Below are 17,636 nucleotides of genomic sequence, written 5' to 3'. Positions count from 1 at the left end.
CTAGTGACCCTGTGTTTATATAGTTGTATATAATCTAGTGACCCTGTGGTTATATAGTTGTATATAATCTAGTGACCCTGTGTTTATATAGTTGTATAATCTAGTGACCCTGTGTTTATATAGTTGTATATAATCTAGTGACCCTGTGTTTATATAGTTGTATATAATCTAGTGACCCTGTGTTTATATAGTTGTATATAATCTAGTGACCCTGTGTTTATATAGTTGTATATAATCTAGTGACCCTGTGTTTATATAGTTGTATATAATCTAGTGACCCTGTGGTTATATAGTTGTATATAATCTAGTGACCCTGTGTTATATAGTTGTATATAATCTAGTGACCCTGTGTTATATAGTTGTATATAATCTAGTGACCCTGTGTTTATATAGTTGTATATAATCTAGTGACCCTGTGTTTATATAGTTGTATATAATCTAGTGACCCTGTGTTTATATAGTTGTATATAATCTAGTGACCCTGTGTTTATATAGTTGTATATAATCTAGTGACCCTGTGGTTATATAGTTGTATATAATCTAGTGACCCTGTGTTTATAGTAGTATATAATCTAGTGACCCTGTGGTTATATAGTTGTATATAATCTAGTGACCCTGTGTTTATATAGTTGTATATAATCTAGTGACCCTGTGTTTATATAGTTGTATATAATCTAGTGACCCTGTGGTTATATAGTTGTATATAATCTAGTGACCCTGTGGTTATATAGTTGTATATAATCTAGTGACCCTGTGTTTATATAGTTGTATATAATCTAGTGACCCTGTGTTTATATAGTTGTATATAATCTAGTGACCCTGTGGTTATATAGTTGTATATAATCTAGTGACCCTGTGGTTATATAGTTGTATATAATCTAGTGACCCTGTGTTTATATAGTTGTATATAATCTAGTGACCCTGTGGTTATATAGTTGTATATAATCTAGTGACCCTGTGGTTATATAGTTGTATATAATCTAGTGACCCTGTGGTTATATAGTTGTATATAATCTAGTGACCCTGTGTTATATAGTTGTATATAATCTAGTGACCCTGTGTTTATATAGTTGTATATAATCTAGTGACCCTGTGTTTATATAGTTGTATATAATCTAGTGACCCTGTGGTTATATAGTTGTATATAATCTAGTGACCCTGTGTTTATATAGTTGTATATAATCTAGTGACCCTGTGTTATATAGTTGTATATAATCTAGTGACCCTGTGGTTTATATAGTTGTATATAATCTAGTGACCCTGTGGTTATATAGTTGTATATAATCTAGTGACCCTGTGTTTATATAGTTGTATATAATATAGTGACCCTGTGGTTATATAGTTGTATATAATCTAGTGACCCTGTGTTTATATAGTTGTATATAATCTAGTGACCCTGTGTTTATATAGTTGTATATAAATCTAGTGACCCTGTGTTTATATAGTTGTATATAATCTAGTGACCCTGTGTTTATATAGTTGTATATAATCTAGTGACCCTGTGGTTATATAGTTGTATATAATCTAGTGACCCTGTGTTTATATAGTTGTATATAATCTAGTGACCCTGTGTTTATATAGTTGTATATAATCTAGTGACCCTGTGTTTATATAGTTGTATATAATCTAGTGACCCTGTGTTTATATAGTTGTATATAATCTAGTGACCCTGTGTTTATATAGTTGTATATAATCTAGTGACCCTGTGTTTATATAGTTGTATATAATCTAGTGACCCTGTGTTTATTAGTTGTATATAGTGACCTGTTTATAGTTTGTATATCTAGTGACCCTGTGTTTATATAGTTGTATATAATCTAGTGACCCTGTGTTTATATAGTTGTATATAATCTAGTGACCCTGTGTTTATATAGTTGTATATAATCTAGTGACCCTGTGTTTATATAGTTGTATATAATCTAGTGACCCTGTGTTTATATAGTTGTATATAATCTAGTGACCCTGTGTTATATAGTTGTATATAATCTAGTGACCCTGTGTTTATATAGTTGTATATAATCTAGTGACCCTGTGGTTATATAGTTGTATATAATATAGTGACCCTGTGTTTATATAGTTGTATATAATCTAGTGACCCTGTGTTTATATAGTTGTATATAATATAGTGACCCTGTGGTTATATAGTTGTATATAATCTAGTGACCCTGTGTTTATATAGTTGTATATAATCTAGTGACCCTGTGTTTATATAGTTGTATATAATATAGTGACCCTGTGGTTATATAGTTGTATATAATCTAGTGACCCTGTGTTTATATAGTTGTATATAATCTAGTGACCCTGTGTTTATATAGTTGTATATAATATAGTGACCCTGTGGTTATATAGTTGTATATAATCTAGTGACCCTGTGTTTATATAGTTGTATATAATCTAGTGACCCTGTGGTTATATAGTTGTATATAATCTAGTGACCCTGTGTTTATATAGTTGTATATAATCTAGTGACCCTGTGTTTATATAGTTGTATATAATCTAGTGACCCTGTGGGTTATATAGTTGTATATAATCTAGTGACCCTGTGTTTATATAGTTGTATATAATCTAGTGACCCTGTGTTTATATAGTTGTATATAATCTAGTGACCCTGTGTTATATAGTTGTATATAATCTAGTGACCCTGTGTTTATATAGTTGTATATAATCTAGTGACCCTGTGTTTATATAGTTGTATATAATCTAGTGACCCTGTGTTTATATAGTTGTATATAATCTAGTGACCCTGTGTTTATATAGTTGTATATAATATAGTGACCCTGTGTTTATATAGTTGTATATAATCTAGTGACCCTGTGTTTATATAGTTGTATATAATCTAGTGACCCTGTGTTTATATAGTTGTATATAATCTAGTGACCCTGTGGTTTATATAGTTGTATATAATCTAGTGACCCTGTGTTTATATAGTTGTATATAATATAGTGACCCTGTGTTTATATAGTTGTATATAATCTAGTGACCCTGTGTTTATATAGTTGTATATAATCTAGTGACCCTGTGTTTATATAGTTGTATATAATCTAGTGACCCTGTGTTTATATAGTTGTATATAATCTAGTGACCCTGTGTTTATATAGTTGTATATAATCTAGTGACCCTGTGTTTATATAGTTGTATATAATCTAGTGACCCTGTGGTTATATAGTTGTATATAATCTAGTGACCCTGTGTTTATATAGTTGTATATAATATAGTGACCCTGTGTTTATATAGTTGTATATCATATAGTGACCCTGTGGTTATATAGTTGTATATAATCTAGTGACCCTGTGGTTATATAGTTGTATATAATATAGTGACCCTGTGTTTATATAGTTGTATATAATCTAGTGACCCTGTGTTTATATAGTTGTATATAATCTAGTGACCCTGTGTTTATATAGTTGTATATAATCTAGTGACCCTGTGGTTATATAGTTGTATATAATATAGTGACCCTGTGGTTATATAGTTGTATATAATCTAGTGACCCTGTGGTTATATAGTTGTATATAATATAGTGACCCTGTGTTTATATAGTTGTATATAATCTAGTGACCCTGTGTTTATATAGTTGTATATAATATAGTGACCCTGTGGTTATATAGTTGTATATAATCTAGTGACCCTGTGTTTATATAGTTGTATATAATCTAGTGACCTGTGTTTATATAGTTGTATATAATATAGTGACCCTGTGGTTATATAGTTGTATATAATCTAGTGACCCTGTGTTTATATAGTTGTATATAATCTAGTGACCGTGTTTATATAGTTGTATATAATATAGTGACCCTGTGGTTATATAGTTGTATATAATCTAGTGACCCTGTGTTTATATAGTTGTATATAATCTAGTGACCCTGTGTTATATAGTTGTATATAATCTAGTGACCCTGTGTTTATATAGTTGTATATAATCTAGTGACCCTGTGTTTATATAGTTGTATATAATCTAGTGACCCTGTGGTTATATAGTTGTATATAATCTAGTGACCCTGTGTTTATATAGTTGTATATAATATAGTGACCCTGTGTTTATATAGTTGTATATAATCTAGTGACCCTGTGTTTATATAGTTGTATATAATATAGTGACCCTGTGTTTATATAGTTGTATATAATCTAGTGACCCTGTGTTTATATAGTTGTATATAATCTAGTGACCCTGTGTTTATATAGTTGTATATAATATAGTGACCCTGTGTTTATATAGTTGTATATAATATAGTGACCCTGTGTTTATATAGTTGTATATAATCTAGTGACCCTGTGTTTATATAGTTGTATATAATCTAGTGACCCTGTGTTTATATAGTTGTATATAATCTAGTGACCCTGTGGTTATATAGTTGTATATAATCTAGTGACCCTGTGTTTATATAGTTGTATATAATATAGTGACCCTGTGTTTATATAGTTGTATATAATATAGTGACCCTGTGTTTATAAGTTGTATATAATCTAGTGACCCTGTGTTTATATAGTTGTATATAATATAGTGACCCTGTGGTTATATAGTTGTATATAATATAGTGACCCTGTGTTTATATAGTTGTATATAATCTAGTGACCCTGTGTTTATATAGTTGTATATAATCTAGTGACCCTGTGGTTATATAGTTGTATATAATCTAGTGACCCTGTGTTTATATAGTTGTATATAATATAGTGACCCTGTGTTTATATAGTTGTATATCATATAGTGACCCTGTGGTTATATAGTTGTATATAATCTAGTGACCCTGTGGTTATATAGTTGTATATAATATAGTGACCCTGTGTTTATATAGTTGTATATAATCTAGTGACCCTGTGTTTATATAGTTGTATATAATATAGTGACCCTGTGTTTATATAGTTGTATATAATCTAGTGACCCTGTGTTTATATAGTTGTATATAATCTAGTGACCCTGTGGTTATATAGTTGTATATAATCTAGTGACCCTGTGTTTATATAGTTGTATATAATCTAGTGACCCTGTGTTTATATAGTTGTATATAATCTAGTGACCCTGTGGTTATATAGTTGTATATAATCTAGTGACCCTGTGTTTATATAGTTGTATATAATCTAGTGACCGTGTTTATATAGTTGTATATAATATAGTGACCCTGTGGTTATATAGTTGTATATAATCTAGTGACCCTGTGTTTATATAGTTGTATATAATCTAGTGACCGTGTTTATATAGTTGTATATAATATAGTGACCCTGTGGTTATATAGTTGTATATAATCTAGTGACCCTGTGTTTATATAGTTGTATATAATCTAGTGACCCTGTGGTTATATAGTTGTATATAATCTAGTGACCCTGTGTTTATATAGTTGTATATAATATAGTGACCCTGTGTTTATATAGTTGTATATAATCTAGTGACCCTGTGGTTATATAGTTGTATATAATATAGTGACCCTGTGTTTATATAGTTGTATATAATCTAGTGACCCTGTGGTTATATAGTTGTATATAATATAGTGACCCTGTGTTTATATAGTTGTATATAATCTAGTGACCCTGTGGTTATATAGTTGTATATAATCTAGTGACCCTGTGTTTATATAGTTGTATATAATCTAGTGACCCTGTGTTTATATAGTTGTATATAATCTAGTGACCCTGTGGTTATATAGTTGTATATAATCTAGTGACCCTGTGTTTATATAGTTGTATATAATCTAGTGACCCTGTGTTTATATAGTTGTATATAATCTAGTGACCCTGTGTTTATATAGTTGTATATAATCTAGTGACCCTGTGGTTATATAGTTGTATATAATCTAGTGACCCTGTGTTTATATAGTTGTATATAATCTAGTGACCCTGTGTTTATATAGTTGTATATAATCTAGTGACCCTGTGTTTATATAGTTGTATATAATATAGTGACCCTGTGTTTATATAGTTGTATATAATCTAGTGACCCTGTGTTTATATAGTTGTATATAATCTAGTGACCCTGTGTTTATATAGTTGTATATAATATAGTGACCCTGTGTTTATATAGTTGTATATAATCTAGTGACCCTGTGGTTATATAGTTGTATATAATCTAGTGACCCTGTGTTTATATAGTTGTATATAATATAGTGACCCTGTGTTTATATAGTTGTATATAATATAGTGACCCTGTGTTTATATAGTTGTATATAATCTAGTGACCCTGTGTTTATATAGTTGTATATAATCTAGTGACCCTGTGTTTATATAGTTGTATATAATATAGTGACCCTGTGGTTATATGGTTGTATATAATATAGTGACCCTGTGTTTATATAGTTGTATATAATATAGTGACCCTGTGTTTATATAGTTGTATATAATCTAGTGACCCTGTGGTTATATAGTTGTATATAATCTAGTGACCCTGTGTTTATATAGTTGTATATAATCTAGTGACCCTGTGTTTATATAGTTGTATATAATATAGTGACCCTGTGTTTATATAGTTGTATATAATATATTGACCCTGTGTTTATATAGTTGTATATAATCTAGTGACCCTGTGGTTATATAGTTGTATATAATATAGTGACCCTGTGTTTATATAGTTGTATATAATCTAGTGACCCTGTGTTTATATAGTTGTATATAATCTAGTGACCCTGTGTTTATATAGTTGTATATAATATAGTGACCCCGTGTTTATATAGTTGTATATAATATAGTGACCCTGTGTTTATATAGTTGTATATAATCTAGTGACCCTGTGTTTATATAGTTGTATATAATCTAGTGACCCTGTGTTTATATAGTTGTATATAATCTAGTGACCCTGTGTTTATATAGTTGTATATAATCTAGTGACCCTGTGTTTATATAGTTGTATATAATCTAGTGACCCTGTGGTTATATAGTTGTATATAATATAGTGACCCTGTGTTTATATAGTTGTATATAATCTAGTGACCCTGTGGTTATATAGTTGTATATAATATAGTGACCCTGTGTTTATATAGTTGTTTATAATCTAGTGACCCTGTGTTTATATAGTTGTATATAATATAGTGACCCTGTGTTTATATAGTTGTATATAATCTAGTGACCCTGTGGTTATATAGTTGTATATAATCTAGTGACCCTGTGTTTATATAGTTGTATATAATCTAGTGACTCTGTGTTTATATAGTTGTATATAATCTAGTGACCCTGTGTTTATATAGTTGTATATAATCTAGTGACCCTGTGTTTATATAGTTGTATATAATCTAGTGACCCTGTGTTTATATAGTTGTATATAATCTAGTGACCCTGTGTTTATATAGTTGTATATAATATAGTGACCCTGTGTTTATATAGTTGTATATAATCTAGTGACCCTGTGTTTATATAGTTGTATATAATCTAGTGACCCTGTGTTTATATAGTTGTATATAATCTAGTGACCCTGTGGTTATATAGTTGTATATAATCTAGTGACCCTGTGTTTATATAGTTGTATATAATCTAGTGACCCTGTGTTTATATAGTTGTATATAATCTAGTGACCCTGTGTTTATATAGTTGTATATAATATAGTGACCCTGTGTTTATATAGTTGTATATAATCTAGTGACCCTGTGTTTATATAGTTGTATATAATCTAGTGACCCTGTGTTTATATAGTTGTATATAATCTAGTGACCCTGTGTTTATATAGTTGTATATAATCTAGTGACCCTGTGTTTATATAGTTGTATATAATCTAGTGACCCTGTGGTTATATAGTTGTATATAATATAGTGACCCTGTGGTTATATAGTTGTATATAATCTAGTGACCCTGTGGTTATATAGTTGTATATAATCTAGTGACCCTGTGGTTATATAGTTGTATATAATCTAGTGACCCTGTGGTTATATAGTTGTATATAATATAGTGACCCTGTGTTTATATAGTTGTATATAATCTAGTGACCCTGTGGTTATATAGTTGTATATAATCTAGTGACCCTGTGGTTATATAGTTGTATATAATCTAGTGACCCTGTGGTTATATAGTTGTATATAATCTAGTGACCCTGTGTTTATATAGTTGTATATAATATAGTGACCCTGTGGTTATATAGTTGTATATAATCTAGTGACCCTGTGGTTATATAGTTGTATATAATCTAGTGACCCCGTGTTTATATAGTTGTATATAATCTAGTGACCCTGTGTTTATATAGTTGTATATAATCTAGTGACCCTGTGGTTATATAGTTGTATATAATATAGTGACCCTGTGGTTATATAGTTGTATATAATCTAGTGACCCCGTGTTTATATAGTTGTATATAATCTAGTGACCCTGTGTTTATATAGTTGTATATAATCTAGTGACCCTGTGGTTATATAGTTGTATATAATCTAGTGACCCCGTGTTTATATAGTTGTATATAATCTAGTGACCCTGTGTTTATATAGTTGTATATAATCTAGTGACCCTGTGTTTATATAGTATATAAAAAAACTATATAAACACAGGGTCACTATATTATATTAAACTACTGTTAAGGTGTTAAGTAGAGGATGTCATCCTTATTTGTCATCATTATCAGATGCATCTCCACCACGGTTGACCCTGAAACAGGAGTCATCACCAGGAAACAGCCACTGGATACACTCAAAAGGTAACAGAGTAGCTTGCTCTATATATTCTGAACAAAAATATAAACGCAACGTGATCCTCTGTAGCTCAGCTGGTAGAGCACGGCGCTTGTAACGCCAGGGTAGTGGGTTCGATCCCCGGGACCACCCCATACGTAAAAATGTATGCACGCATGACTGTAGGTCGCTTTGGATAAAAGCGTCTGCTAAATGGTTTATTATTATTATTAAAGTGTTTCATGAGCTGAAATAAAAGATCCCCGAAATGTTCCATACGCACCAAAAGCTTATTTCTCTCAACTTTTGTGCACAAATTTGTTTACATCCCTGTTAGTGAATATTTCTCCTTTGCCAAGATAATCCATCCACCTGACAGGTGTGGCATGTCAAGAAGCTGATTAAACAGCATGATCATTACACAGGTGCACCTTGTGCTGGGGACAATAAAAGGCCATTCTAAAATGTGCTGTTTTTTCACACAACACAATGCCACAGATGTCAAGTTTTGAGGGAGTGTGCAATTGGCATGCTGACTGCAGGAATTTCCACCAGAGCTGTTGCCAGAGAATTTAATGTTAATTTCTCAACCAATGTCGTTTTAGAGAATTTGGCAGTACGCTCAACCGGCCTCACAACCGCAGACCACGTGTAACCACGCCAGCCCAGGACCTCCACATCCCGCTTCTTCACCTGCGGGATCGTCTGAGACCAGCCACCCGGACAGCTGATGAAACTGGGGGTTTGCACAACCGAAGAATTTCAGAGCAAACTGTCAGAAACCGTCTCAGGGAAGCTCATCTGCGTGCTCGTCGTCCTCACCAGGGTCTTGACCTGACTGCAGTTTGGCGTCGTAACCGACTTCAGTGGGCAAATGCTCACCTTCGATGGCCACTGGCACGCTGGAGAAGTGTGCTCTTCACGGATGATTCCCGATTTCAACTGTACCGGGCAGATGGCAGACGTGTGGGCGAGCAATTTGCTGATGTCAACGTTGTGAACAGAGTGCCCCATGGTGGCGGTGGGGTTATGGTATGGGCAGGCATAAGCTACGGACAACAAAGACAATTGCATTTTATCGATGGCCATTTGAATGCACAGAGATACCGTGACGAGATCCTGAGGCCCACTGTCATGCCATTCATTCGCCGCCATCACCTCATGTTTCATCATGATAATGTCGCTAGGATCTGGACACAATTCCTGGAAGCTGAAAATGTCCCAGTTCTTCCATGGCCTTCATACTCACCAGACATGTCACCCATTGAGCATGTTTGGGATGCTCTGGATCGACAGCGTGTTCCAATTCACGCCAATATCCAGCAACTTCGCACAGCCATTGAAGAGGAGTGGGACAACATTCCCACCAGCCATAATCAACAGCCTGATCAACTTTATGCGAAGGAGATGTGTCGAGCTGCATGAGGCAAATGGTGGTCACACCAGATACTGACTGGTTTTCTGATCCACGCCCATACCTTTATAAAAAAGGTATATGTGACCAACAGATGCATATCTGTATTCCCAGTCATGTGAAATCCATAGATCAGGGCCTAATGAATTTATTTCAATGGACTGATTTTGTTATATAAACTGGAACTCAGTAAAATCTTTGTTGCGTTTATATTTTTGTTCAGTGTAGGATATAAGTCTATGATAGAAAGACTATCTGTCATTGGGCTTGTTCGATATTGCAGCTTGATAGTGCAAGTAACGGCTTACTGACTGATCTACAAATCACTTTGCATCATAAATATCTACTCATTATTATTTGAAGATCAGTCAGTCACAATTTGCCCACAATGCATTACAAAATTTGATTCTCTTGAAAACTGCCATCTATGATAAAGTACTATGTGGCTAAGAAGCCAATGTGGATATTACTGAGCAGGGCTTCTGTCTCCTACTGTCTGTCTGCACAGGGCTTCTATCTCCTACTGTCTGTCTGCACAGGGCTTCTATCTCCTACTGTCTGTCTGCACAGGGCTTCTATCTCCTACTGTCTGTCTGCACAGGGCTTCTGTCTCCTACTGTCTGTCTGCACAGGGCTTCTGTCTCCTACTGTCTGTCTGCACAGGGCTTCTATATCCTACTGTCTGTCTGCACAGGGCTTCTATCTCCTACTGTCTGTCTGCACAGGGCTTCTATATCCTACTGTCTGTCTGCACAGGGCTTCTGTCTCCTACTGTCTGTCTGCACAGGGCTTCTGTCTCCTACTGTCTGTCTGCACAGGGCTTCTGTCTCCTACTGTCTGTCTGCACAGGGCTTCTATCTCCTACTGTCTGTCTGCACAGGGCTTCTGTCTCCTACTGTCTGTCTGAACAGGGCTTCTGTCTCCTACTGTCTGTCTGCACAGGGCTTCTATCTCCTACTGTCTGTCTGCACAGGGCTTCTATCTATCTGTAGCTGAGCAGGGCTTCTGTCTCCTACTGTCTGTCTACACAGGGCTTCTGTCTCCTACTGTCTGTCTGCACAGGGCTTCTGTCTCCTACTGTCTGTCTGCACAGGGCTTCTATCTCCTACTGTCTGTCTGCACAGGGCTTCTGTCTCCTACTGTCTGTCTGCACAGGGCTTCTGTCTCCTACTGTCTGTATGCACAGGGCTTCTATCTCCTACTGTCTGTATGCACAGGGCTTCTATCTCCTACTGTCTGTCTGCACAGGGCTTCTATCTCCTACTGTCTGTCTGCACAGGGCTTCTGTCTCCTACTGTCTGTCTGCACAGGGCTTCTGTCTCCTACTGTCTGTCTGCACAGGGCTTCTATCTCCTACTGTCTGTCTGCACAGGGCTTCTGTCTCCTACTGTCTGTCTGCACAGGGCTTCCATCTCCTACTGTCTGTCTGCACAGGGCTTCTATCTCCTACTGTCTGTCTGCACAGGGCTTCTATCTCCTACTGTCTGTATGCACAGGGCTTCTGTCTCCTACTGTCTGTCTACACAGGGCTTCTGTCTCCTACTGTCTGTCTGCACAGGGCTTCTATCTCCTACTGTCTGTCTGCACAGGGCTTCTATCTCCTACTGTCTGTCTGCACAGGGCTTCTGTCTCCTACTGTCTGTCTGCACAGGGCTTCTATCTCCTACTGTCTGTCTGCACAGGGCTTCTGTCTCCTACTGTCTGTCTGCACAGGGCTTCTATCTCCTACTGTCTGTCTGCACAGGGCTTCTATCTCATACTGTCTGTCTGCACAGGGCTTCTATCTATCTGTAGCTGAGCTACAGTTCTATGATATAGAACAACTAGAACTAGCTTATAGAAAGTTATTAACTCCTCCGGCGTCTTTGCTTTCCAGCTATCGAATGTGTGACCCATCCCAGAAGAACATCTATAAGGCAGCTCCACTGTTTGGACAGATGTACATCGTCAGCAAGACGGGGATCCTCCAGGTTGGAGATGTGGTGTACAAGACCGGCCACTGAGATGGGTGGAAGACTAGTCATAGTGGCATAGATGATTGCAAAGTCACAAAATAACAGAATGTGAAATGTCAGAATAATAGTAGAGAGAATGATTTATTTCAGCTTTTATTTCTTTCATCACATTCCCAGTGGGTCAGAAGTTTACATACACTCAATTAGTATTTGGTAGCATTGCCTTTCAATTGTTTAACTTGGGTCAAACACTTTGGGTAGCCTTCCACAAGCTTCCCACAATAAGTTGGGTGAATTTTGGCTCATTCCTCATGACAGAGCTGGTGTAACTGAGTCAGGTTTGTAAGCCTCCTTGCTCGCACACGCTTTTTCAGTTCTGCCCACAAATGTTCTATAGGATTGAGGTCAGGGCTTTGTGATGGCCACTCCAATACCTTGACTTTGTTGTCCTTAAGCCATTTTGCCACAACTTTGGAAGTATGCTTGGGGTCATTGTCCATTTGGAAGACCCATTTGAGACCAAGCTTTAACTTCCTGACTGATGTCTTGAGATTTTGCTTCAATATATCCACATAATTCTCCTTCCTCGTGATGCCATCTATTTTGTGAAGTGCACCAGTCCCTCCTACAGCAAAGCACCCCCACAGCATGATGCTGCCACCCCCGAGCTTCACGGTTGGGATGGTGTTCTTCGGCTTGCAAGAACCCCCTTTTTCCTCCAAACATAACGATGGTCATTATGGCCAAACAGTTCTGTTTCTGTTTCATCAGACCAGAGGACATTTCTCCAAAAAGTACGATCTTTGTCCCCATGTGCAGTTGCAAACCGTAGTCTGGCTTTTTAATGGCGGTTTTGGAGCAGTGGCTTCTTCTTTGCTGAGTGGCCTTTCAGGTTATGTCGATATTGGACTCGTTTTAATGTGGATATAGATACTTTTGTACCTGTTTCCTCCAGCATCTTCACAAGGTCCTTTGCTGTTGTTCTGGGATTGATTTGCACTTTTCACACCAAAGTACATTCATCTCTAGGAGACAGAACGTGTCTTCTTCCTGAGCGGTATGACGGCTGCGTGGTCCCATGGTGTTTATACTTGCGTACTATTGTTTGTACAGATTAACGGGTACCTTAAGGCATTTGGAAATTGCTCCCAAGGATGAACCAGACTCATTTTTTTTCTGAGTTATTGGCTGATTTCTTTTGATTTTCCCATGATGTCAAGCAAAGAGGCACTGAGTTTGAAGGTAGGCCTTGAAATACATCCACAGGTACACCTCCAATTGACTCAAATGATGTCAATTAGCCCATCAGAAGCTTCTAAAGCCATGACATCATTTTCTGGAATTTTCCAAGCTGTTTAAAGGCACAGTCAACTTAGTGTATGTAAACTTCTGACCCACTGGAATTGTGATACAGTGAATTATTGTCAACGATGTAGTGAGGGTGTGGTGGGGAATCAGGCGCAGAAGCAGAGGTACAGTCCAACAAGACTTTACTATGCAAAAAATAATCCACAAACGGCAGGAAATGCCAAACAGACGCGCACAGGCGTCAACACACGATCGCACGAAACACAGTGCGCAAAACTCTCCTAAACAGAGGAGGACACTACAAATCCTGGCGTACTGGAAAAATAACCCAGCTACGCAACATCTGACAAGCGACAATTACACACAACACTATACACACAAACAGGGAACTAAATAGGGTGCATAATGAGACCTAACACAAAACAGGTGTGGCTAACAGACAAAACTAATCAAACAGGAAACACAGAACATAGAACATAGAACGGTGGCAGCTAGAATTCCGGAGACGACGAACGCCGAAGCCTGCCCGAACAAGGGAGAGAGGCAGCCTCGGCCGAAACCGTGACAGTACCCCCCCCTTGACGCGCGGCTCCAGACGCGCGCCGACTCCGGCCTTGGGGACGACCCGGAGGCCGCGGCGCAGGGCGCGTCGGATACCCCCGATGGAATTCCGTCAGGAGCGACGGGTCCAAGATGTCTCTCCTCGGCACCCAGCACCGCTCCTCCGGACCGTACCCCTCCCACTCCACTAGATACTGAAGACCCCCTCTCCGACGTCTAGAATCCAAGATGGATCTCACGGTGTACGCCGGTGCCCCCTCGATGTCCAACGGGGGCGGGGGGGTCTCCAAGATCTCATGTTCTTGGAGTGGGCCTGCTACCACCGGCCTGAGAAGGGACACATGGAACGAGGGGTTAATACACTTATACTCAACTGGTAACTGTAATCTATAACATACCTCGTTCAACCTTCTCAGGACTTTAAATGGCCCCACAAACCGCCGACCCAGTTTCCGACAGGGCAGGCGGAGGGGCAGGTTTCTGGCAGAGAGCCAGACTCGATCTCCAGGTGCGTACACAGGCCCCTCACTGCGGTGTAGGTCGGCGCTCGTCTTCTGTCGACGTATGGCACGCTGCAGATGGACGTGTGCAGCGTTCCACGTCTCCTCCGAGCGCCGCACCCACTCATCCACAGCGGGGGCCTCGATCTGGCTCTCATGCCATGGTGCCAGAACCGGCTGGTACCCTAAAACACACTGAAAAGGGGTTAGTTGGGTGGAGGAGTGGCGGAGAGAGTTCTGTGCCATCTCGGCCCAGGGCACATATCTCGCCCACTCCTCCGGCCGGTCCCGGCAGTATGTTCTGAGAAACCTGCCCACATCCTGGTTTACGCGTTCCACCTGCCCATTACTCTCCGGGTGGTAACCCGAGGTGAGGCTCACCGAGACCCCCAACCGCTCCATAAAAGCTCTCCAGACTCTGGAGGTGAATTGGGGACCCCGGTCAGCCACAATGTCCTCGGGCACCCCGTAGTGCCGGAACACATGAGTGAATAGTGCTTCGGCGGTCTGTAGGGCAGTAGGAAGACCCGGCATGGGGAGCAAACGACAGGCCTTAGAGAACCGGTCCACAACGACCAGGAGTGTAGTATTCCCTTGAGAGAGGGGAAGGTCAGTTATAAAATCCACCAAGAGGTGGGACCATGGTCGTTGTGGAACGGGCAGGGGCAGTAACTTACCCCTAGGCAGATGTCTAGGCGCCTTACACTGGGCGCACACCGAGCAGGAGGAAACATAAACCCTCACATCCCTGGCCAACGTGGGCCACCAATATTTGGCACTAAGACAGTGCACTGTCCGGCCGATACCCGGATGTCCAGAGGAGGGTGACGTGTGAGCCCAATAGATCAATCGATCCCGACACTCGAGCGGAACATACCTCCGACCCTCCGGGCATTGTGGTGGACTAGGGTCGGTGCGTAATGCCCGCTCGAGCTCAGAATCGAGCTCCCACACCACCGGTGCCACTAGACACGACTCCGGCAGTATGGGAGTGGGCTCCACGGACCTCTCCTCCCCGTCATACCGCCGAGACAGCGCATCTGCCTTACCGTTTTGTGACCCAGGGATGTAGGTGATCTTAAAAGAGAAACGGGTCAAAAACATACTCCATCTAGCCTGTCGAGGGTTCAGCCTCCTCGCTGCCCGGATGTACTCCAGGTTACGGTGGTCCGTCAAAATGAGGAAAGGGTGTTGAGCCCCCTCAAGCCAGTGCCTCCACACCTTAAGGGCCTGTACCACAGCTAACAGCTCCCTGTCCCCTACGTCATAATTTCGCTCCGCCGGGCTGAGCTTCTTGGAATAGAAGGCACAGGGGCGGAGTTTAGGTGGCGCGCCTGACCGTTGTGAAAGCACGGCGCCAATACCGGCCTCAGACGCGTCCACCTCTACCTGAAATGGTAAAGAGGGATCCGGATGCGCCAGCACCGGAGCCGAGGTGAACAGGTCCTTCAGCTTCTCAAACGCCCTGTCCGCCTCGACTGACCACTGCAGACGCACCGGGCCCCCCTTTAAGAGAGACGTGATGGGAGCTGCCACTTGCCCAAAACCCCGGATAAACCTCCGGTAGTAATTCGCAAACCCCAAAAACTGCTGCACCTCTTTCACAGTGGTTGGTGTTTGCCAATTACGCACGGCTGACACTCGGTCTACCTCCATCTTCACCCCTGACGCAGACAACTGATACCCCAAAAAGGAAATCGACTCCTGGAAAAACAGACACTTCTCTGCCTTCACATACAGGTCGTGCTCCACCAGCCTCCGCAACACCCTGCGCACCAGGGCCACATGCTCGACACGGGTAGGTGAGTACACGAGAATGTCATCTATGTACACCACGACTCCCTGTCCCTGCATGTCCCTGAAGATCTCATCCACGAATGATTGGAAAACTGACGGAGCATTCATCAACCCGTATGGCATGACTAGATACTCGTAATGGCCCGAGGTGGTACTAAAGGCTGTTTTCCATTCATCATCCTTCCTGATGCGCACCAAGTTGTACGCGCTCCTGAGATCTAATTTCGTGAAGAAACGCGCCCCATGCAACGACTCAGTCATGGTCGCAATCAGCGGGAGTGGATAACTATACTTCACCGTAATCTGATTGAGACCACGGTAATCGATGCACGGACGCAAACCCCCATCCTTTTTCTTCACGAAAAAGAAACTCGAGGACGCGGGGGAAGTGGACGGCCGTATGTATCCTTGTCTCAGTGATTCGTCTATGTAAACCTCCATAGCTTTCTTCTCCTCCTGAGACAGAGGATACACATGACTCCGTGGGAGCGCAGCTCCTGCCTGAAGATCTATCGCACAATCCCCTGCCTATGGGGTGGCAACCGCGTCGCCCTCGCCTTACTAAACGCAATAGCCAAATCCCCATACTCAGGTGGAATGTGCAATGCGGGCACCTGGTTTGGACTCTCCACCGAGGTAGCCCCTATGGAAACGCCCAAACATCTACCCACACACTGAGCAGACCACTCCATCAGAGCCCTCTCCTGCCACGAAATAACGGGGTTATGGGTACTTAACCAGGGCATGCCCAGCACCACCGGATACGCAGGAGAGTCAATCAGAAACAGTTGAATTATCTCCTGATGACTCCCCTGCGCACACATCCTAAGTGGCGCCGTGACCTCCCTGATTAAGCCCGTACCCAACGGACGACTATCTAGGGCGTGAACGGGAAAAGGAACATCAACAGGGAGAAGGGGAAACCCTAACTCTAAACAAAACTTCTTATCAATAAAATTCCCAGCCGCGCCTGAATCTACCAGCGCCTTATACTGGGAATGAGGTGCCACCTGCGGAAAACGCACAGGCATACAAAAATGGGCAACAGTGAGCTCTGGGTGAGTGGGGCGCCTACTCACCTGGAGGGAATCCCCAGTGCGGGACCTGTCGTCATCTCCCCGAGGAGGCCATCCCCAGCACCTAGCCGCGGTGTGTCCTCCCCGACCACAGTTGGTGCAGTGGATGGACCCCCTCACCTGCCGACTCCTCCTATCTCTAGCGCCAGCGCCCCCGAGCTCCATAGGACACGGCTCGGATGCGCTGGAGGGTGAAATGGACGGACCCCCCTCAGGACGTCCGCGGGTGGCCAACAGGTTATCTAACCTGATTGACATGTCGACCAGCTGGTCGAAAGAGAGACTGGTGTCCCTACAGGCCAGCTCCCTACGGACCTCCTCTCTTAGGCTACATCGATATATATCGACGAGGGCCCGCTCATTCCACCCTGCATCAGCCGCTAGAGTACGGAATTCAAGCGCGAATTCCTGAGCACTCCTCCTCCCCTGCCGGAGGAAGACCAGACGCTCCC

At 40.7% G+C, this 17,636-nt stretch overlaps 1 protein-coding gene across 1 annotated transcript in view; it reads left to right on the top strand.

Annotated features, from left to right (window-relative positions):
* LOC311102531 (mitochondrial amidoxime-reducing component 1-like) overlaps positions 1-13,337 on the top strand; it is a 36,532-nt gene extending 23,195 nt beyond the window's left edge. The window contains exons 5-6 of the mRNA XM_084143901.1: positions 8,528-8,599; positions 11,864-13,337. Of these exons, the coding sequence (XP_084000027.1) occupies positions 8,528-8,599; positions 11,864-11,990 (199 nt within the window). The 3' untranslated portion in view covers positions 11,991-13,337. The remainder of the gene's footprint in view (positions 1-8,527; positions 8,600-11,863) is intronic.
* The last annotated feature ends 4,299 nt before the right edge of the window (positions 13,338-17,636 follow it).

The sequence above is a fragment of the Coregonus lavaretus genome (genome assembly GCF_964263955.1).
Source record: "Coregonus lavaretus genome assembly, chromosome: 27".
In the NCBI taxonomy this organism is placed as follows: domain Eukaryota; kingdom Metazoa; phylum Chordata; class Actinopteri; order Salmoniformes; family Salmonidae; genus Coregonus; species Coregonus lavaretus.
The sequence above is the reverse complement of the archived record's forward strand: the minus strand, read 5'-3'. Positions and strand labels throughout refer to the sequence as shown.